At 37.0% G+C, this 23467-nt stretch overlaps 1 protein-coding gene across 4 annotated transcripts; it reads left to right on the forward strand.

The window, feature by feature from the left end:
- The first annotated feature begins 7051 nt into the window (after positions 1–7051).
- LOC115629218 (ELAV-like protein 2) lies at positions 7052–22624 on the forward strand. 4 transcript variants are annotated; one of them, XM_030525625.1, is made up of 7 exons: positions 7052–7072; positions 15351–16121; positions 19010–19054; positions 19132–19389; positions 19456–19699; positions 20354–20398; positions 21823–22624. In XM_030525625.1, exons 2-7 carry the CDS (start codon positions 15923–15925, stop codon positions 22145–22147), a joined length of 1116 nt encoding a protein of 371 aa, XP_030381485.1. In that variant the 5' UTR covers positions 7052–7072; positions 15351–15922; the 3' UTR covers positions 22148–22624. The 4 variants fall into 4 exon arrangements, with proteins under 4 accessions (XP_030381485.1, XP_030381486.1, XP_030381487.1 ...); XM_030525626.1 differs by having other exon boundaries at positions 15351–16112; XM_030525627.1 differs by lacking the exon at positions 20354–20398.
- Positions 22625–23467: the final 843 nt, after the last annotated feature.

A 23467-nucleotide genomic window follows, 5' to 3' on the forward strand; every position in this document is an offset into this window, starting at 1 on the left:
CTGTATTTGGGTTTCTTTCAACCGAATGTCGCTTTAATACATACCTATACGAACAGCTGCGAATGATATAATGGAATATAAAACTATTTTACAATTTTGAGATTAATTTTTTATTTGTATACCCAGAGTAAAAAGGTGGATATAGCTGGGCACAATTTGGCGTTTCAAAATCGTTGTTTATGAAGAGTGTAAAACATGCAACAGTATTTAAAAATGTGGTTAGATCAGTTGACAGTTTGATATAATCTTTTGGGTCTATTCACCCTACAGCGATGTCAGTTGTAAATTAATATAAACGTTTTAGCAAAACTCAGATACATATTTAATAATACTACTGCCTTCAATTCCAAACATAGGTGAATAAACAAAATACGGAATCTGTACATGTGTTATTTTTGAACTACATATATGTACTCGTAATAAAGGAATATGGATTTATTTTAAGAATAATATAACCAAACCCCTTTATGCCCATTAAGCTGCAGCGATTCCCTTTCGTCTCTTTGATTCAGTCATGGGAGTGTTTAATAATCCAAATATATATTGGCTCATACATGAATTTGTTGTTGGTTATAGGGTATATCACAGTCGCTCTTGCTTGGCTGTATCTTTAAAATACCCTTTGATTGTGGAATAGAATTGGAATAAAAATGACACCTTACTAATCTTTTGAGCTATTAAATTGTGCTCAAATATTTTATAATATTCTCATAGTTTTACTGACCAACGTGTCTATAGATATAGTACATAGGTATTCTATCCATTTTTATTTAATCTACTTATATGGTATATGTATTAACGGTGTATACATATGTATATGTTACATGAATTTGGCAATGGAATTTGCCGATTTCAGCGGCTTGTGGCCAGAATTCATATTTACGTATAAAGTCGGGTCGCCAACCTAATGCCGGTTGTTATGTTTTGTGGGCAGGCGGTCATTCACATCGCAGGAGCACAGCTTCACAAATTGAAGTATATATAGTACATATGTACATATACCCACATGTATGCATACATAAGTACTCGTACATGCAAGCATACATAGAAATGCATGTATATAATAATGTAAAAATGTATTAGCAATTTATAAAAATAAAGCGAGCGGAAAAACTTTGGAAACCTTTTCATGTGCTAACGCAATAACAAAATCAAGTGAACATCAGCCGTTGTGTTTAAAGCTTTCACAAAATATACACACGAGTATGTATGTGCATACATACATATGCCTGTATGTGTACAAGCACACGCACACAAATACACGCACACATACAAAAGTAAGCAAGTGCAAACGTAAGCCTGGCAGCAGCGTTGGCGTCGTTCCTTTCAACTTTTTGTTGTTGCCACAAATTCAATTTCCGCGCATTGTGCGCAGCTTCAAGTCCTCCTCCTGGCCTCCCCAAAATCCGAATCCAAACCGCACAGTTTTTCGTTCGGCCGCACAAGGACACATGCGCATTTCCATTCTCTCTCTATCGCTCTCTGGAGGCGCTCGTCCTCTCAATGTCTCTTGATGGTTGTGCTGGATACTAGAAAATTGTGTGTGCCGCGTAGATTGCGCAATCTATGAAAATCAAAACAACGCCCCACTCACACACTCATGCACATGCACACACACACACACACACACCCACCCATGTACAGTGTTGCAGAGTGCAGTCGATATGAATGAAGCATATAGGCGAAAATCGGAAACACAACCAACCCGGGCACTTCCAACTTGAAGTGCATTGCCTACATGTGCTATAAAATACTTATAGTATATATTCATGTTTATGTACGTATATGCTTATATTGGTATATTTATAGTTATGGAAGTATCAAGTTATAGCTGAGTACTCTCAGGGAAAAGTACTACTTGTATACAAGTATGGTTGGCATGGTTTGATTTTAGGGCATTTTTAAAAAAGTATCTTAAAGCATTTTTATGCCCTGTACCCGAAGGGTAGTGCGAATATATGTAACATACAGAAGGAGGCGTGGCTGACACCTAAAAGTATATATATTTTTGATCAGGTGACAAGCCGAGTCGAGATAGCCATGTCCGTCCGTCCGTCCATCTGTCTGTATGAGCCGAGCAAGGAACTCAGCAGCTACAAGAGCTAGAATAACCAAACTTGGTTTCGAGAGCCTAGCCCTAGCCAGATCAAGTATGTTTTTATTTATTATATATTATATTTATTTTCAATTTAATTAATTTTTTACACTTTATATAATTATTGTAAACATAGGTACAAAGTACATACATAATTACTAGGCAGAGAAAATCTGCAATCCATCCTCTACTGGAAAATCTAGACAAGCTAAGAGAAACGGCATTGAGGACAACAAGATGACGGACACCCTGGACGAAAGCTGCTCAGTGCTGCTCGTACAATTAATATATATTAATATGATAAATGTATAAAATACAACGACTATTAGAAAAAACTGTCGCCATCACATTTCCAACCGAAGGAACAGTTTAGGCTTCGTATGGAGGCGGATTTCCCGTCGCAATCTACAGTTTTGATTGGATTTTGTTTCTGGAGCATAATGGTGAATCCATGTTGCATACACAATGATGAGTCGGCGACATAACTCCTATTTATAACGCCTAAACAAGGCCAAGAGAGACTTGCAGCAATTAATACGAACAGGCTTTTGATCGAAAGTGAGCAAACGCGGCACCCAACCAGCCGAGAGCTTTCTCATGTCCAAATCAAAGTTCAAAATATGGCAAACGCGGTATTTAAATATCTTGGTGAGCCCAGCTATTTCTATCTCTCACTTTGATTTGGCGGTCGTCCAGAACCACTTGGTGAATTGTGGTGATGTTCTCGCCAGAGGTTATACAACTAGTTCGCGTCCCAGATGTGTCTCATCTTCTTCTTAATAGTTGAAAATAATGGAGAAGAGTTCAATAGACAGCGTCTATCTAGCTTTTGATTTGAGTTTAGAAACAAATATCTTAATACCGTACGATCTTCCGCTTTTTATAGCCTGTACCCAAAGGGTAAAAGGCTATACTAGTTTCGTGCGAAACCACAAAGTATATATATTATTGATCAGGGTGACAAGCCGAGTCGATATAGTCATATCCGTCCATCCGTCTGTCCGTCCGTCCGTCAGTCCGTCTGTATTAGCGCAAGGATCTCAGAATGTACAAGAGCTAGAATTACCAAACTTGGTATCCAGGTTCCCCTAAGCCCTAGGTAGGTCAAGTTTATTTTTTAATTCTGATACACCCCCCCCCCCCCTCCCCCACTCCTCCGCAATTCGAGTTTAATTTAATTTATAAATTTTTTTTTATTTTATAAAAAAAATTTATTTTCATTTTTTCCTTTTTAGTGGGAGGTACAGGGTATTTAAGAGCTGAGGTCGCTCGACTTTAGCATTCTTTTCTAGTTCCAATTTGATATTACTATCGATGGGGCTGAAATTTTGGGAGAAACACATTAAAAGATGCCTCACAATCCCAAAACTTGATAAATGTAGCAGGTCGTCTTCACGTCCCGGATAGAACATTTTGGACCACTCTCGCATTAAACCGCTCACCGGACTGATCTCCAATATTTGGCGACACTAATCCACCGGTATAACCTAACCTAATATCGTGTCGCACGAATTTAATTTTCAATATGTATTTACAATACTTTAGACATACTCGTAATTTCTTCTGACTAATGTTCTTAGAAATAAAGGCAGAAATTTCGTATGGTGACGAACGAGTTCTTGGGTGGAGCGTTACGAATACTAGTTTAGAGGCATGGCAGACGCCACAGAGTATGTATGTACATATGTACATGTGTATATATTTTTTTCGATCAGTATGGCAAGATGAGTCCATGTAGCCTTGTCCATCTGTCCATTCATCAGTCTGTGTGTATCAATGCAGAGATCTTAAAAAGTACGAAATAGCCAAGCATGGAATTCATGTTTCATTAAGCGCGAATCAGGTCGAGTTTGTGTTTTTTCCCCGATGCAGTAGGGGAGGAGCACTCCCTAGCTGAGTGATTTTTCCCTCCCAGAATTACATCTTTTTAGGGTTCTTATGTGATCATGTCGAATTATAATATAAAATTAAACAAATTATAGATATTCAATCTCTATAATAACGGAATATGCAAATATAATAAAATATAATAATAATAATAATATAATAGGTCTGAGAGTAATTCGCAATTCGTGTGGAGTGAATTGAACTATATGTGGGGGCACCAACAGCTTTTTGAACGTTGTGCGAAGAATCATAAAAAATAAACTACTATTGGCAAATTTAATAACGAGTATACCTGGGATCTTTGATCTTTAAAAGCTGTGCACCACTTGATTAACCTAGGATCTTCGAAGGGACCTCGATCTGTTGGCGCTAAATTACTGACGCATTGACATCGCTCTGCAATCGTTGTCGGCGACGCGTCGCGCCGGTGGCTATCTGTGGTTTTTGGTGGTGGTTTGGCAACAAGAGTGTTACAACTGGGTCTAATGTTGAGCAATTGGTTCTGCGAAGAGACGGGCTATTGTAAGCATGTCCCTCATTTGATTTTCAGTCAGCCCGGTCTGTAAACTAGTTTTGAGACCACTGCCACAACGCCGGCCTTTTCTTTTGTTTTTATGAAACTTTTTGATAAAGTGGCGTTTTGACATTTGTGTTGTGCATATGAGTCGAAAATGTTTAGAAAATGAAGACATATGGCTTTATTTCTGAAATGGTGCCCAAAGGGTTGTTGTTGCTGCGTACACAATTAGTTCGGTTTTTTTTTTTTTTTTTTTATAAACGCGTCCACATAGCGGGACTGGCATATACAAAGACTGAAGTAATATACATATGTATGTAATAGATACGAGAAAATGCACTCTGTTCATGGGTTGATTAAGGACAGGGCGCGGGCCAGCATGGAAAACCGTTCACAATCTAATTACATTGAAAGAAGCAGCGTAAAAGCAACGTTAAATGGCAATGGCAATAGGCAATAACCAAGGAGTCCAATAAATCCCACTCTGTCATCAATAAACTGCCTCATCATCGTGTTCCGCCAATGCCCGCTTATTTCTGACACAAGTACAAGTACAACGTGAGAAACTGAGCACAGAAGCCAAAGAAACCAACGCCCTCGCAAAATTAAACGAATTGGGTCAAAGGATAAAAGGAATTATCTTTAAGAGCCTAAGCGAACATGAAGAAAAAATGCGAATGCAAAACATGAAATCCTTTAAACAAGCAAATGGTTGCCACTCAAGCTACCAAAACATACTTCCCGGCTTTGTTGTTGTCGTCTTCGTCGCCATCATCATCGTGATTGTCGTCAAGCCTAACCAATGTATGTGTGTATGTATGTATGTAGAAATTTCATTATTTATTGTACGATAGCAGAGTGCGTCAGTGTGTGTGTGAGTGGGGCAAGTGTCGGGTTGTGCGTGTATGTGAGTGGGAGTGTGCCGATAATGGACTGCTGCTGAGGCAATGCAAGGTGCTCCATGCCGCTGTTGCGACGAGTACAAAACGAAGCAGCGGTTGCCGGCTACGAATATCCTTAAAGGCACACAACAACAAAAAGCTGTGTGTGCAGTTGGGCGGTAGGTGGGTAGCTGGTCCTTTCAATGAGAGAGCAGCGCTCTCTTTATGTGTGTGTGTGTGTATTTTTTACTGTGGAGACAGAGCAAGACCAATAGAGAGAGAGAGAGAGAGATAAATATATATAAATAAATATTTATATATAAATATATACTATATATATATATATATATATATATATGTGTATACTTAGAACATTGAAATAGAAATAGAGATAGAGAGAGTGAGGGCGCACTCCTCAGCATCACTTCCTGCACTTAGGCGAAGCGTACGCTTCCTGCAATTCGCTCGAGATCGTACAAGCGCAGGATGCGACGAACTTGCAAAATATTTTTAGATCTGTGGGGGCAGTCGGTCCGGTCCCTTGGACTCCAAAGCAGATTTGCAATTTTGTGCTAAATTCGCTACTATTTTCAGTGTTGGGAAACAAGCGTTTACAAATTAAATAATTAATTCGTTAGTTCAAATTCTATGAAAATGTGTACGTCTTAGGTATGTTCAGTAAGTTAGGGTATTTAGTTAGTTCAGTAACAGCTCAACCCTACAAGTCATAGATTAATTTGTATTTAAAATATACAAATACATAGTATGCACATACATACATATATACATTAATAGCCATTTGGAGTTGGGGGAACTTCTTGCCTTCTGACTCAATTCGAAATGGTTTAAAAATCTTTAATCTTATTTACCGGTCGGATATTGAATAGAATGAGTAAAAAACCGCTAATTTCGAAATCCATTATTTGAAGTAGCATTGACGCTCTGATCGGCCACTGATCACTTACATATGTATGTTTCCGGCTAGCTGTACTATCTCTCTCTCTCTCTCTCTCTCTGTCTTAAGTATATTTAAGTTATTCCAAACGATACCGAGAAGCCACAGTATGTATATAGTATTGTAAATATAAAAATAGAAGTAGCTAATTAACTTATTGAAAATATAATGTACACGTACATGGGTGTGTGTGGGTAGGTAGGTAGCCCACATCGGTCCGGTCCGATCGGACCGGTCCGTTTCGTTTCTGCATGCTGTAAACAAAGCGAACGCTGCTCCCACCGCCTACACCCAACTGCATAAGCACGCGCCCCCACATATTCGAACGTACATGCATTCACACATACACGTACGAGTATGCAGTTAGGTAGGCGCTCTCTCAAACTCTGTTATGTTGCCTTCTCGCTCGCTCGAAAGGGTGTGTACCAGTCGGCTGGGGCCTTGTAAGCCACATGTCGAAGCAAGACAGCGTGATACGACGGCGATTTTGTGGCTGAGGACTAACGGTGGTTGCTGGCTCTGGTGTGCGTGTACTCTCTGCTGGCGCTCCGAAAGGATAGCGTTTGACAGCCATGGGGCGTCAAAAGGATACACCGAGCGCTGCAGTCGTAGCCGCCGCCGCCGCTGCTGTCGTTCGCTGCTGTCTAGTTGTTTGCTTGGCTGCCAGCTTGGTATCCTGTCGCCCGTTCAGTCGTACGTGTTCGTTCGTTGCTTTCGTTCGGTTTTGATTCCATTCGGTTGTGTTTCTCATTCGAGAACATTCATTTATAATTTTTTGACTCCTCTGCACCAGTTTTTGTGTTGTATTCAGTTAGGAATTTGTTGTGTTCTCGGTTTTTTCCAAACAACACACACATACACACAAACATTATAAATAAAGCCAGCAGCATAAAATAACTGTAAGCTGTGAGCATTTTCTAAGCCAAAGCCACCCGTGCTCTATCCAAATTCTACTCCTGCATTATAAACTCTTATTTGTTTGCGCTTGTGTCGGGCCATAAACTGCAATAATTTCAAAATCGCGAAAGCCGTAACAACCCCAAAGTCTATGTTTAAGGTTTAAGATAAATTTCATCAATATCTAGCTAGTCAAACTTTATTTCAAACACTGTGTTCACCATCTACCCTAGCCAATATTTGCAATATCTGTGCATAGCATTTTTTTAAGAATTTTTTTTATTGTGTCGTGCGAAGTATCTGCCGGTTTACGGCAGTTCCTCTACACGTATCATCGAATATATTATCAGTCAGCGGGCCAGGATAGGCTGTGCGAGTGAGACGGTCAAAGGCGTGATAAAGCCTGTGTGCCATACTTCTCTGTCATCGGTGCGAGCGAGTCGGCGAGATAACGTGTAATCAATAGCCAACACATCACTTTACGACAGTGACAGTTTTCACCCCCCAACTACTGGAAGTTTTCGATTTCTCCGTCGAGCTTTCGCCTCTATCTGTGCGTACGTCTACTGAGAAGCTGTAAGTAATGCTCCTTAAGTAAAGTATAACGTATTTCAGTTATTTCTCCAAGATAATGTCCCCGGGCCCTTATCCTTATTTAAGTCTAAATCTATATTTTAACTAAGTTCGATGACAAAATTTGAGCCAAACAAGAGAGCACTCCACAGTCCAGCAGTCCGACAGCGAAATACTCTTTACCCAATAAACTTCCGCAGCTGAGTTATATCCGTAGAAGAAGAAGAGTGAACTCCTGCAATTTATGGGTGCAACACTGGAGTGGATTGGGTTAGCTAATAACTTTTCTTAGAACTCACCGATTTGAAGTAGATAATTATTTATTCATTATTTAGCTTTAGAATTGTGGTCAGTGTTGACAAAATTCAGTAGAGAGCAAAAATGAAAAAAAAAAAAACTTGTATTGTCTGGGGATAAGGAGAGTCTTCACACCAAGTTTGGTCGATGTGGACCCAGCCGTTTCCGAAATCCAGGCGTTCATTCAGACAGACGTACCGACCGAACGGCTGGCCTGAATTGATTTCTCTCGTCGTGCTTTCTTCTCGCACAGTCCTTATATACCCTATTTATCCTTCGGGAACAGTGTATACGATTATCAACATAAGCCGACAAAATTGACTCACTCATGATATGATAATTCGATTAAACATAATTATGCGATGAGGTATGATACAAAATATATAAATAGCAATATTTCTTAAAGTGAACATTATGGTTTGTAATAAACTTCCTCTGCGGATGGATACAAGTATACTGAGTTCCGGTAGGTAGTTCGAGATAGGGCACTAACATGCCTTAAAAATTTAAAAGAGCTCGAATTGTTAACTTGGTCAAGTCATAAACAGTTCAACACTTCGAAATGATCGATTCAAAGATAAGCGACTTGCAATAAGGACTGCAATGTGGCGTTACGGCATTTAGTATACTCGTACATATGTAAAGGTTGTTTAGTTCTGCCTCAGTGTACTATAGCTTTCCTACATTAAGCCGCTTCGGACGTGAATGCCACCAAGGTCGACGTATTTATAGCACTTGACCTGCGACGTTGTTTTGTATGCTTAGACGTAAGCACGAATTTATTTTCTACGACTTATATATATAAGTACGTGTATGCGTTTTCGTTCCTAAAGCTACTAATTTTATCGAAATCTCCTTAAAGCCCAAAGTGTACTTAAACTTTTTTTGCTCACTGTATATAGCAGAGCATGAGGACATAACACTAACAGGATGTTCTATACTAGTTAAATTTGGGTAAACATCTTCAATAATAACGGGAACTATGAACAACTTCACTAATATAAGAGGAGTGGGGCGGTGAATCGAGAGAAATAACACAAAGGTCTTGTCATTCTGATCAAGAATGTTTGTATGACTATATATGTATATACACGTATATAAGTACTCTGCAGGGTAACTCGTCCTGTGTATTATATACCTTATATACTGGGTATTATACTGGGTATAATAACAAATCAAAGGCTATACATACAACACGTACGGAAACATTCAAATCATTAGAGGTGACCTTTCTCGATAAAACTTAGCACGAACATACAGAATATAATTAATTTGATTAAAAATTCCACGAAAAAAGAAACCATACCCATATTGCGGGAGTGGGGAGGTGGTCTAAGAGTGTCTCAGACTGAAGCGAACGTATAGGCTAGTGATTCAGTTCTTGTACAAACGGACCTGGACTATTTTTATCATCCTGATCAAGAATCATTGGGCGCATTCCCAGCAGAAAACTGATCACTCATCAGTTAAATTACTGATCACTGATATTCCCTGGTTAGTCCACTGGTAATTTAGTTCAATATACTGCGCCCTCGAAATTCCAATCATAGATGTGTTAAGTGCAACGCCGTTAAATATTACGAGTGGCATAGAGATTATGCATGAAAACAGCAAGTTTAAGTTATTAATCATATCATATTTAGTTTTTAATTCGTATAAAAAATATACACTTAAATTAAAAATTCTATTTAGTTTTTAATTCATACGAAAAAATATACACTTAAATGAAATATTCTATTCTTAGGAAATGATGCATTTAGTTTTGTAAAGTTGCCCGACTCGTTCTGAGGTCAAAAATTGGTCAAGTCTGTAGTCAAGTCACTGTCCGTTCATAAAAGTTATTTGAATGCGATCAGAGTTCCTTGGGTTTTTGTATGCCCAACATTTTGCAATTGTACTGGAATCTTGTAAGATCACGAATATAGTATACTTGTATTTTAAAATTATCATCGACAATATCGTCAACAAATTCGCTTTGACTAAATGAAGTAGCAGCTGAGGGAAAGTGATCACTGATGTGTTATACTCTTTTTATGGTACATTTTAAGTGATCACTAAGTTTGGTTTGTTTTTCATTCAGTAGGGACTGATCAATGATCAAATTACTCTGGTGAATTCGCCCATTCGCCCATTTGATTCATATTTTTGATTTTTATCTTATTATTTAACGAATTTTACAACAGTTTTGATAAAAAATTCCTTTCAATTGTCTCACAGAGTGTTCTTATTTGTTTGTTTCTAGATATTTTAACATAAATAATAATATTTTTCAATCCTAAAGTATCAATCTACCAGGAAATTACAGATTTTGTCTCGATTTCTATGAAAGGCTTATATTTACGAGTATATGTAAATATTTAAATGTCGTATCTTGCGGATAATACGCTCGGTGTTGGATGAATTGTATGCTGTTTCGGCAAAGATCAACGAGTTAAGTACAGCGGCGTGAGATACGATCTTTTTCTTGGCATTAATTTGGAGATCAATTTCGAACATTTCGTTGTTCATTGCCTTTTTCCTTTTATGAAAATATGCAATTGGTATTTTGATCAACGACAATCATTTGTAGTTAAGGGATAGAGTCGCGCCCACTCGACTATTATATACCCTGTACCAGTTTCAGTAGTAAATTTCATTTTCGACGAAAGTCGTTGTAGGAAAGACGTATTCTGGCGACATGGGTGCCCACCTATTCACAGCCGAGCAGTGGCTTTTATTTAGATTACAGAGTTCCGTTGAGCGTTTCGAGTTACGGACTGTTGATTCTTCTATTCTTCCCGAGAAGGGACGACGGTGCAAAAAGGAGTGTAGGGAGCACAGTAGTCTGTGGAGAGGGATAGATAGCTGAACTTCGGATAAACGTTTCCTTTAGTAATGAGTGGTGGTGCAAAGAAGGGTTTTGTTGTTCTACAAATATCATTTTCTTACGTTTTGTGGAAAAGTGTGTAAACTTTGGATTTGTCTTAAATGAATACAAATTGGGTCTTTATGGCAACAAAACCTGTAAAATAACACAATAACAAAAAATTATTTAATAATTATTGATGGGAGTAAATAAAGTACCCTTCACTTCAAAGCATTTCCAAAATATTTGTACCTTAATCATACTCTCGTCCAAATACTCTATGATAAGTTAAATAAAAACAAGATTTGAATGCTAGAATCCTTTTGTAATGCACACTTCAATTGGGATCAAGAGAAGCTAAACACTTGCTGTACTTGCTGAAATCCTTGCGTTCATACAGACGGACAAACGAACATGGCTACCCTTTGGCTACAGGGTATAAAACGTAATCAGTACTTCACGCAGCCCAGACTTGCCTGACCAACCTCAAGAATGTGCGACACACATCTTTAACAAGGTCACCGATATCGGCGAAAAAGTGTCAATTACACATTTTTGCTTGCTTTTTCTGTTTTTGTTTCTTTTTTTCTTTGTCGCATATGTTTTTATTGCAGAGGAGGCAAGCGGTTCCTGGCGGGGTCCTCGTAGTAGGGGTCAGGACATATTATGCAGTGTCACGCCATGTCGGTCTACTTGTACAATTAAAAGCCCCTGCATATGTATGTATGTATGTATTGCGTCGCCCCACTCGGCTTTTTGTTTCTCTGGTTCTCCGTTCTGCACTTCCTTTGTTTGGGCGCCTTTTTGTTGCTTGGTTAGTGGCTTGCATGCTGTCATTGTTGTTTGTTTGTTTGTTTGCATATTTCTACACTCTTGATACCCTTTTGCCACCGCTTAGATCTTACTTTATGTATGTTTGCCCTTTTTCAAGTGCATATGGATGCACATATACATATATGTATGTATGTATTTGAGTTTAAGGTCCTCATTCGTCGCTTCAACTCTGATGTTTGAGATGTTGTCCTGGTAAGGTGATTGAAGTTAACATCTGATTGCCGTCAGGGTTCATTGCACTCGCCAGATACTACCACACTAAGCACAAACACAGTTGCATGTAAACGCACATGCATTCATAGACATGCACACACATACATACAAGTATGTACATATGCCCGAGTAGGAACGTGCAAGTGTGAGAGCATTGGCTCTTGATGTCGCTAAACAGCTGTTGGCTGCGAATAAGTTGCTCGGTTGGCAAGCTAAGACTGCGTGCTAGCGTCAATAACAACAACAGCAACTACATACGTTGTATGTATATATGTATGTATGTACATATGTATGTACATTCGAAGCATAAATGCAAGTGGCAACAAACGTAGACTCGTCGTGGCCCAGCCACAAGGATGCAGGGGGAAACCGAACAAAACAAAAACCGAAAACTAGAAAACGCAACAGCCAAGCAAAGTCAATTGGTGACCGGGGCGAGGAAGAGTTCAATGACCTCGCGGCTTGCGCTATCTGAAATGTTACGAGTAGATACATACATACAAACACACACACACACACACACATACATATACATATACGTACATGTGGCAGGCTATGCTGGGCGGCTTGTTTGTTTTGCGCGTCAGGTTTTTACCCTATTTCCAAAGTGGTCCTTTTTTAAATTCTAAGCCGGCACACACACAAGCACACGCACACAGCAGAGAGAAGGAAGCTCAAACAAAGGCATCCTGCAAGGGAAAATTGAGCAAACTATCGACTCAAACTCTCCCACTTTATTCTGCCCCCTACTGTCGCACTCTCGCACTCTGCCGCTCTCACTGTTGACCGCTTCGGCCGCTTGCAACCCTTAAATCGCGGTCCCATATCGGCCTCCAATCGAACTTCCATATCGAGTTGCACATTCAATTAATGATTATGAACATAAGAGATACATATAGTAGATGCTATTTTCAGAACTACGAATTTTAGACCACTCACTAAAAATAAATCAGTTCTGGGATGGACGAAACAACTAGCAGAAATTGCGAAAATGGTGGGTTATTAGCCGATTTGCAATATTTCCAAAAAAAATAAGCATTAGCTTGAAATCTAAAAAAATACTTGTATTACATATAAAAATGCGAAAATTGCTTCGGATCGATTGGCATCGATTGATTATCATGAAATACGCCAGGGCAGAAAAGGCGTACAATATTTCAATCATTTAAGGAATACTCTATTAAGAAATTATTATTAAAATTTTATAATGGTGATGAATTTTCACCTCACCTTTGCAAGGCAGATGCATCAGGGACTGATATTTCAAAATGAAGTAAATCAGGAAAGGAATGCTAAAGTCGGGTGGGCTCAACTTAAAAAAAAAATTAATCGATTTCAAATTCGAAGAATTGCCGGAGTTATGGAAAATCCCTAATAACGGGGAAGTAGGGAAAAAAGCATCGAAAAAAGCTTAAACTCGTAATTTCTCGGTTTGGTTATTCTAGCTCTTACATTTTCCGAGATCCGTGCGTTCATACGGACGGACGGACGGATGGACGGACAGACGGACATGGCTATGTTGGCTCGTCTTGTCACACTGATCAAAAATATGTATATATACTTTTGGGGGTCTGCCACGCCTCCTTCTGTGTGTTACATACATACGCACTAAACTAATATACCCTTTGGGTACAGGGTATATTATTATATTATATTTCTATAATATTTTGTTTAGAAAACGTAGCTGAATTTTCTTACCTTAATTTGCCAAACCACGCTACTCTTTTGTTGTTGACAGACAGATATTCACAAAGTATTTATGTAAGAGCTTTAGACATTTGAAAAAGTATTGTACATGGACATGGAGATTTTTATAGTGTTGGCTTAGCAATTGGAAAAATTTTGGATGGCTCTTATGCTCGGCAAATGCTCTGTTTACTGAAAATTCATGTACAACACAGTTTTCATGAAACCAATGTAGCGTCAGCATGCAACTGAATATATTGGACGCAAAAATGGCTCGCTCGGCAGAAATCAGAAAATCTCGTTTGCCCGACAGCCAGGGGAAGGCATTAAATGTCAAGTGGCGCCCAGAAGAGTGATAACGCACATATGGCATTGCATAGAACACGGCGGTGACGGCGACGCAGCCAAAGAAATACGCTTGAATCGCAGAAATAGCGGGCTGCGATGAGGCAGTTGCCATATGAAAGCCGAAGCTCTGCCGCTTACCACCCCACGAGCTTCAAGAGGCGGTGCGATTATTGTTGCTTTAATGTGTATCTATGGCCATGTCGAGGGCTGTGGCAATGCATTTTGCTAACTCCGCATTTATATACTTGTACATGTACATACATACGAGTATGTATGTAAGCACACGAAGCCACGCGAAAAGCAATTTAATTAAATTCCAAGCCATTAAGTTGACTTTTTTGCTTACAAAAAAATGTCAGCGATGTCGTTGAGTAAACACAAGCCGTTGGCTCCCCATTGCCTTAATATTTCTTTCTCCACGCTTTGATGTCGTTATGTACATAAGTATGTACGTATGTATGCATGTACAGACAATACATACAATATTAGCGAACATTTCGGTGTTGTGGGACGAATGCTTATCTGGAACTTTGGACTTGGGCAGACGGTTTGTGTTTACGCATTTCTGAAGCTCCTAATATAACTAAGTATTTATAAGTATATATAATATTGAACCATAATTCGATTATACAATATTATGTGTACATGCATCTGATATTTGATCTCTTTTTTCATTTACAGATTAAGTAAAACGAGCGAGCAATCGAACAGCTATCATTTATCACAAACCTAAACAAAACAAAAAGACAAACAACTAAAACGAAAAGAAAAAATGCTAAATTTTTAACAGCTACAAAGCAAAGCGAAAAAACCAAACACCACCAAATAAAACCAACTACTATTAATTTAATATTAATAACAAAAACAACAGCAACAAACATAACGAATAATCATATTTAAAGGTACATATATACAAAAATTAAATATATGTATATGCAAATATATACATATATATATACGAGTATATATATATACACATATATATATATATTTAATGAAAGGAAAAACCAAAACTAAGTTCCAAGGAAAAAACTCAAAAAACAAAACTGAGCAAAAAAAAGTAGAAAAGTAATAAAACCATTATTGCTGTCTTTTTGCATTTTTGCAATTTTATATATAAAAGGAATTAAAATTAAAAAAAACACACACACACACACACATACACCAAAAACCAAAACGCATAAAAATACTCAAAATATACGTTAGAACACTCTAAAGCAAAACTTAACGGAAAACAAAGAAATCATTAGCAAAATTTACTCTTTTAACTAAGACGAGAAATAAAAATTGATGAATACCTAAATTAAATTTTAAACTTTTAGCAAAACATAAACAAAAATATAAAAGAAAAGAAGAAAGAGCGGTATATTATATACAACACATATATGTACAATACAACATTTTTTTGCGATCGTAGTTGATCTAAAACCCCAAACCAAAAAGACAAAACGCAAAATACACTGAGCGAAACAGAAACTCGAACATTCCAACAACAGCTACAAAGAAGAGGAGAACGTGCTAGCGCGACTATTTGTATGCAAACTTAAGGGGATTTGTGCAAAGCGCAATCAAAGCTCTTATTACATAACATAATTCTTAACTCAATCAAATACCAAAAAGGAACTAAATTCTAAGTTTAACAAACGAGCAGTGAGATTAAATACTAAGCACAAACAACCGCAACAACAAAATAAGAAAACATAAACAAAACAAAAAAAAAAAATAAATAAATAAAAGAAAACAAAATAAAATCACAAATCAGGAGACGAAGACGGGTGCACGGCTACTCTTTTCCAAGTAAAGACAAACCAAATCGAACCGAATCGAACCGAACCGAACCAAACTGAACGGAACCGAACCGAACCGAACCCAACGGAGCACAGAAAGCGTAACGATGACCAACGCCATGGACATTGTGAAGAACGGAAGTGCCAACGGCTCCGTCGATGGCAGCAATGATGAGTCGCGCACCAATTTGATTGTCAACTATCTGCCACAAACCATGACCCAAGAGGAGATGCGTTCGCTCTTCTCAAGCATTGGTGAGTTGGAGAGTTGCAAACTGGTGCGTGATAAAGTCTCAGGTAATTTGGGTAAATATTGACCAATAATTCATTTTTAATCAAATAATTTATAAGTAATCTATAATCTATCAGCAATCATGTGTGTATGTGTACTTGTAGCTTAAGTACGTGTATCTAAATATACTTGTACTTAAATTTATCTTCAGTAAATATACCAGATTTACACGAGCAGATTTAAACGGAATTCTTTTGTGTGTTCTTCTAAATTCCCTATATAGTGTAGAGCATCTACTTGTATATGCTCTTTCAACTTGTTCTTATAATTTCGCGTATTTATGTGTTAAGAAATTGGTTTCGATTTGTAATCATTTTCTTTTGGCGATGAAAATAGATAAAGCTTTAAAAATTACAGATGCTAGTAAAAATTGCAATTTACAGTTACTGGACGTAATAAAAAAAATAGATATACAAGTATATATAATAAATTAACCAAAGAGTGAGCAAGCAAACATGTGTGAAGTGTATTATTGACAAAAAAAAAAAAAAAAACTTGGACACAACTTTCCATGTAAAATCCTTCGTGTATGTCAGGTATAAGTAGGAACGTTTTCACACATATTGCACAAACATTAGCTTTGCACAAAAATGTAGACTCATTACTTTTGTTAAATTTCGCATCTTATTAAAAATCAAGTTCATTAACAAGAATATACGAATATGCCACTTAATATGTACATACATATGTATTTGTTTAAGGTCTGATACCCTAAGCAACTCCAATAATGACATATTTCACACCAAGCTAAGTCGATAGTCGATTGGTGTGACCATTCAAGTCCACACCCATCCATATTTAGTTTGCTGGAGAAATCTCTCGACAGACTTCTTCTTATACCTATCTTCTAAAGTTTTCAAATCATACTCCCTCGTTAAGAAGTTTTTGATATTGAAGTAAATACAAAGCTCAACAAATATATTTTAATTAACTATTGACCGACTAATAAAGAGCAACGAAAATTTTAGCGTCGCTAAAACAAATATATGTAGTACGTTTCAGACAACTTCGTTTTTTTTTCAATATTCTAACAGTTTCAGTGGAAAGTGCCCGATTAAAAACAATAGTGCCACAGTTCATTTCAGCATTTATATTTTCAAATCTTAGAAACATTCGCAAAACACTTTCCTGGCATATTACAAAATAATCCGAGTTTAATTCACTTCTGATTAGTTTTCAATGCAACTATGCCTCTTTGTCTACTGTACCTCATTTATAATGAAGAAGATTGAAATTTTTCAATAATATTTCCATCGCATCAGATTTAATACACATTTTTGCGTTCCAAAGTTTCAAAACGGTAAAATACTCGGATAATATTAAAATATATAAAGCTGTAAACGTAGTTGAGTATCGTCATATGCCTTTTGATACCCTGTACCCGTAGGGTAAAAAGGGTATATTAGGTTTGTGCAAAGTATGTAACATACAGAAGGAAGCATCTCCGACCCCATAAAGTATATATATTCTGAATCAGCATGACGAGAGAAATCGATCTAGACATGTCCGTCCGTCCGTCCGTCCGTCCGTCCGAATGAACGCGAGGATCTCAGAAACTATAAAAGCTATAATAACCAAAGTTGGCATCCAGATTCTCCTAGGCCCGAGAAAGGACGAGTTTATTTTATTTTTTGGAATTTCGCCCCCCTTCCCCCGCTACAGAATTTCGTCATTACCGTCCACATTTAAAAAGCTACTCTAACCAAATGTTGCACACATAATTTATATATAATTGTCTACTGTTGTTCAATTCGGTTAATTCTAAGAAAAGTTATTAGCAAAACAAATTCTCGCCAGTACAACCCCCCCAAACTGCAGCAACAAGTTCGCTCTTCTTCTTCCTCTTTTTGCTGCTGCTATGGGCGCATATAACTCAGTGACGGAAGTTTACCTGGGTACAGGGTATTACACTGTCGGGCTTGCTCGACTGTAGCATTCTCTCTTGTTGATATTGAAGTAAATACAAGTCGATTTACGAGTATGCATATTAAATTTGTACGGCCATCAAATAATGAGGGTATATATTCATAGAAAAATAAAGGTACAGGGCAGCTCTTTTAAGCTTTTAATCGGCAAATTCTACAACTTAAAATTCCAGCTTTACCAAACTCGTACAAGCTAAATTTGCAGAAATTAATCTGACTGATACGACAAATTTTTCCATGCCTATTAAATATGAGAAAATTTGATTACACAATTTCTAATGTAGAAATACAAAAAGAATCGATTCAGAATCGCTTTAATCGACGTTTATTCTTTTTGCTTAAACTCGCTCTTTTTTCTTGGGGAATTAATAATTTCTATAAAGTTGAACGCATACTTGAATTAGGACATCGTTACTTGAAAGTGATGATTTCACTGAAAATGACAATAAATTTAAATTATGTTCTGTTAACTGTTAATCGATTTTTTTTTGATAAAACCGCAAGGAGAATCAAGAAAGATAGCTGCAGTCGACTTCGATTATTTTTCATCTTTGAAATCAGGCGTTAGTTCGATTGCTTGTATTCAAACAATCCTATTTAATTTGTGACTCAATAATTGTTGAAGTTCGGCCATAAATATAATCGAAGAATGTATGAAAGAGAGCTTGCTAAACAATTTCCACACCATCTTCTTCACCGTTAGTTTCTGTGGCTTTCGTGACGAAATATCGAATAACACATTCGCGTTCACATATAGGATGCATACACACATTTCCATTGTTTGTTCCAGTTACACCAATTGTTTTATAGCTTTTTAATGAATGCGCAGTAGATAAGTGTTTTATTTCGAGCACGATTTTGCATAAGTGATACACACTAGTACATACATACAAGTAGTAGTTTGTAAGTAGACTTGAGTAAACCTATTTGCAAATATTGCTCTAATGCTCTCCCTAATTGACGTACATACCTTTCAGTCCTACCAGCATCACTGACCGCACTAAATCCGGCACTTCAGCAAGGTAAGTAAATATTTCGGTGTATACTTTCAACTTTGTTAGTTAACGAAGACTAAACTAATTTATATAAATTGTTGTAGGTCAGAGCTTGGGCTACGGCTTCGTCAACTATGTACGCGCCGAGGATGCGGAGAAGGCTGTCAATACCCTAAACGGACTGCGTCTGCAGAATAAGGTTATTAAAGTATCATACGCCCGTCCAAGTTCAGAATCTATAAAGGGTGCTAATTTATATGTATCGGGTCTTCCGAAAAATCTATCACAACCAGACTTGGAGGGGATGTTTGCATCGTTTGGCAAGATAATTACATCTCGTATACTCTGTGATAATATTTCTGGTAAGTTGTCGCGCGAGCTTTTTAATTGTTGGGGTCCTGACCAAGGCTCGGTTTGTTCGCTCACAGGTCTATCGAAGGGTGTCGGTTTTATCCGCTTCGATCAACGCAATGAAGCTGAACGTGCTATTCAGGAGTTGAATGGCAAGACACCGAAGGGCTATGCCGAACCGATAACCGTTAAATTTGCCAACAATCCAAGCAATAGCGCCAAGGCCCAGATAGCACCACCATTAACTGCATATTTGACGCCCCAGGCAGCTGCCGCCACACGCCGGTTGGCCGGAGCATTACCATCCGCTGGACGTATAAGGTTGGTATTCCAATGAGCCACCCATGAGCTCACAGTATTTACACCATTTCATAGGGGGCTAGGAATTGTTACAGGACATACTACTAGACATAATCTGGCTATACTTACATTGGGTATTTCTGGGGCAGTTCCTAACATTTGTACGTTCTCCACCGACGAGACGCTTCCTGCTGAGCATTATTGCTCAAAAGTACATACTTGTACATACATACGTACATATACTGTTTGTATATGTATGTAAATATGTATGTGGGTTGGAGTGCTCGTGCGATAAGAAATACTATACAGACAATAATACAAACGTAGCCAATAGGGTAGATCTCAATACGGAGCTATTGGAGCTTTGAATGCTTTGTTAATGCAAATTATAGGCTTTGGTTCCTTGTTTTGACTTACTTTTTGGACAACAAATATACTAAAACCTAACATATGTATTTTTATATACTTATACTCGTACATAGGTACTTACTTTCTACATACTTTGTTCGTGGTTGAACCATTTGGCAACTACTATACATACTTGTATTGTGTTATCCTTTAAATTGTTTTGTTCCTTTGATGTATACGTATAATTGGTTTCTCTTTTCTGCCTTCTCATTTAACGTATTCGGTTTGTCTTCAACTTTTTCTTTGGAAATTTCTCATCATTTTTAGCATTGGAAAAAGTCCCATGTTAGCGATTAACAAGGGCTTACAAAGGTGAATTTTTTGACTTATTCATTTTTTACACATACATACTCGTACATGTATCGATTGTTATTTTGTTTATTTTTTAAACAAAACTACAGTAAAATATGAAATAAAACTACAAATAATATTTAACTGGCATATGCATTCAAATAATTTGCAATTAAACAGAATCTTAATATAAAATCTAAACAAAATTCTAAATGTTTAAATATTAATATGCTTAGACTCATTGTTCGTGTGCAATTAATTTCATGAATTATTTGCGTTTTAAGTTTATTGCCAACCAATAAAATTGTTTGGAATTTCTGTGTATTTGTCTTTTGACTGTACAAACTGGAAACTGTCGTGCTTTTGTATGATTAGCACCAATAACATCTTAGCTTTCTATGTTTTATATTTGGTTTCAAATTGTATGTACATTTAAATACATACATACATATATACTTTCTGTTCGAAATGGTTGGAGAGCATGCGCAAGATTTCACAAATTTGTAGAAAGTAACAAACGAGCCACACATTCTCTTGCAAATGTTTTATTATCCTCAGGTATATTCAAATAAAATCGTACTCCTAAAGTCGAAAGAAAGTCAGAGTATTTTACCGGCGGTGTTGTTTATTATGGTTAGTGATCGCAGCCTATAGCAGGAAAAGTTCAGTGACTGAATTTAGATTAAATGCCTTTCTAACGTAGTTTTATGTTTGTTTTTGTTGAGTATTTCCTTTGAGTTTATATATCGCTATAATTTTTTCAATCATCATTACTCACTAATCAAAGACGTTGGTTCACCAATAATTTTGGAATGCTTGGGGACTTTGCAAGGGAAGTTGAGCTTCGGTGATTCGAAGCTATGAGCCTTTTCAAATGATGTCTTTTAGTATATTTGTTCTTAAACAGTGTTGTGCCCTTTTTGTTTTATTTTTTGCAACTATAACTGTGTAATATTGTATATTTTTCGAAATGCTTTTTTGATTTTATTTCAAGTAGTTTCGTTCGAATAGAACCCCGTGCCGCAAAAGCTCTAGGCGACGATTACATTATGCTGAATATGCTGAATAAGTATTGATTGGATCCCTATAAAAATCGAATATTATTGGCAGCACGGTGTAATGGTGGCCCCTACACTTGTACCTATATTTGAAGCATGTTAACGGAAAAGAAACACATAACTACCCAGCATAGAATTATATATAGTTTATTCAATGTTTTTCCTTTGTTGAGGGACTGACACAATTTTGTTTGATTGATTTTAAATGTACTATACAAAAGAATTAATTTATAAAACCAAAAAATAAACATCGTGTGTAACTCTTCATATATATGAGTCCTTACATATAAAATGTAAACATCACAATATACGTACAGAACGAGTTCTAATATATTTGTTTCTCTTGCATTCCGTAATCTCCGCATCCATCGCATCTGCATTGCTCAGATACTCTCCACTGGCTGGCGATCTCTTGGCTAACTCAATATTGCCTGGCAATGCCATGACCGGCTCCGGATGGTGCATATTTGTGTACAATTTGGCCCCCGAGACCGAGGAGAATGTGCTCTGGCAGTTGTTCGGACCATTCGGAGCCGTCCAATCGGTGAAGGTAATACGCGACCTGCAGACAAGCAAGTGCAAGGGCTTTGGCTTCGTAACAATGACCAACTACGATGAGGCAGTTGTGGCCATACAATCACTCAATGGCTATACACTCGGCAACCGCGTGCTGCAGGTTAGCTTTAAGACCAACAAAACCAAAACCACTTAGAAACTGTACAGGCAACACGCATGCGACTTTGCGAGATTGTGCTCGACGCACGACGACTATATACTAACACACTACTTATATGATTTAATTCGGGATTACCAGATTACAAGAGAAACCCCCAAACACCCCTTGGCGGCAAGTCGTAGTCAAAATTGTACAACCTTTTTGGGTATCTATTAATTTGTTTGTGCTATACCAAATTATTATGAATATTATTAAAGGAATTTTAGCTAAAATTTACTTTCTACTATGCAGGCAAAGACATATACGTGTAGTACTTATGTATGCAATTCAGGGCAAGGTAGAGCTGATGGAGGCGGGACGAGGACTCGTTCCGAGTGAATCAGTACTGTCTGCCACATAGCCCGCATGTAACTAATTTAGTTCTAAAATGAATTCCCTTCTTTTCCTACTTTAAATTAAAGTAAACCAAACAAAGCTTAAATGAGGCAACAAATACAACAAATACATATAAAACAAAAAGAAAAGAATATTAGAAAACAGACTAATGTCTTTAAATTGAGTAAAAACCAAATAAAATAAAACAAAACAAAACAAAACAACAAGAAACTAAACTAAAATGCAAACAACTTACACATAATATTGCAAATTGGTAAATGTTGCATAAAAAATCATAAAGCATAATATAAAGGAAAACAAAAAATGCTATTTAAAGTCGATTTTTTTCAACTCTAATTAAATTTCATTCGATTATATTAAATTTAATATTAATATAAATTAAATAAATTATTTAATGTTTATTCATTTAAAGACTAAGAAGCAAAAGATGTGCAAGCATAGAATACCATTACAGCATACAAATAATTGCTATTTTTAACACTTACCATTATATAATTCTCAGCATACATACAATAACTACATATACGAGTATAAAAAAAAAAGAAAACCGTACATACATACATACCTACGTACTAATATATGTACTTTAGTATACTTTTGTGTTCGTTTAATACTTAAATTAAATTCAATTTAACCAATTAATTGCATTCACCTAACATGAATTACAATATGTACTTATTAACTTATATTCAATTATATTCACACTGATTTTATCTTAACGGGAGCCGCGTTCGTGCTAATTGATAAATTTCCCTTATCAATTAAGTGTTTAAACGCAACAATATAGTACATACTCGTACGTACGTACATGCATACATACAAACATACATACATACATACATACATGCAGATATGCAGATATGCATAATGTATTTAAATAAATTGTGCATAGATGCATATGTAACTTTCTTTGTCGTCTAACTAAAAAAAAAAAAACCAACAAAATATACCAATATGTAT

The sequence above is a fragment of the Scaptodrosophila lebanonensis genome, unplaced genomic scaffold, assembly GCF_003285725.1.
Source record: "Scaptodrosophila lebanonensis strain 11010-0011.00,11010-0021.00 unplaced genomic scaffold, SlebRS2 tig00000138-arrow-arrow-pilon, whole genome shotgun sequence".
Taxonomy (NCBI): Eukaryota; Metazoa; Arthropoda; class Insecta; order Diptera; family Drosophilidae; genus Scaptodrosophila; species Scaptodrosophila lebanonensis.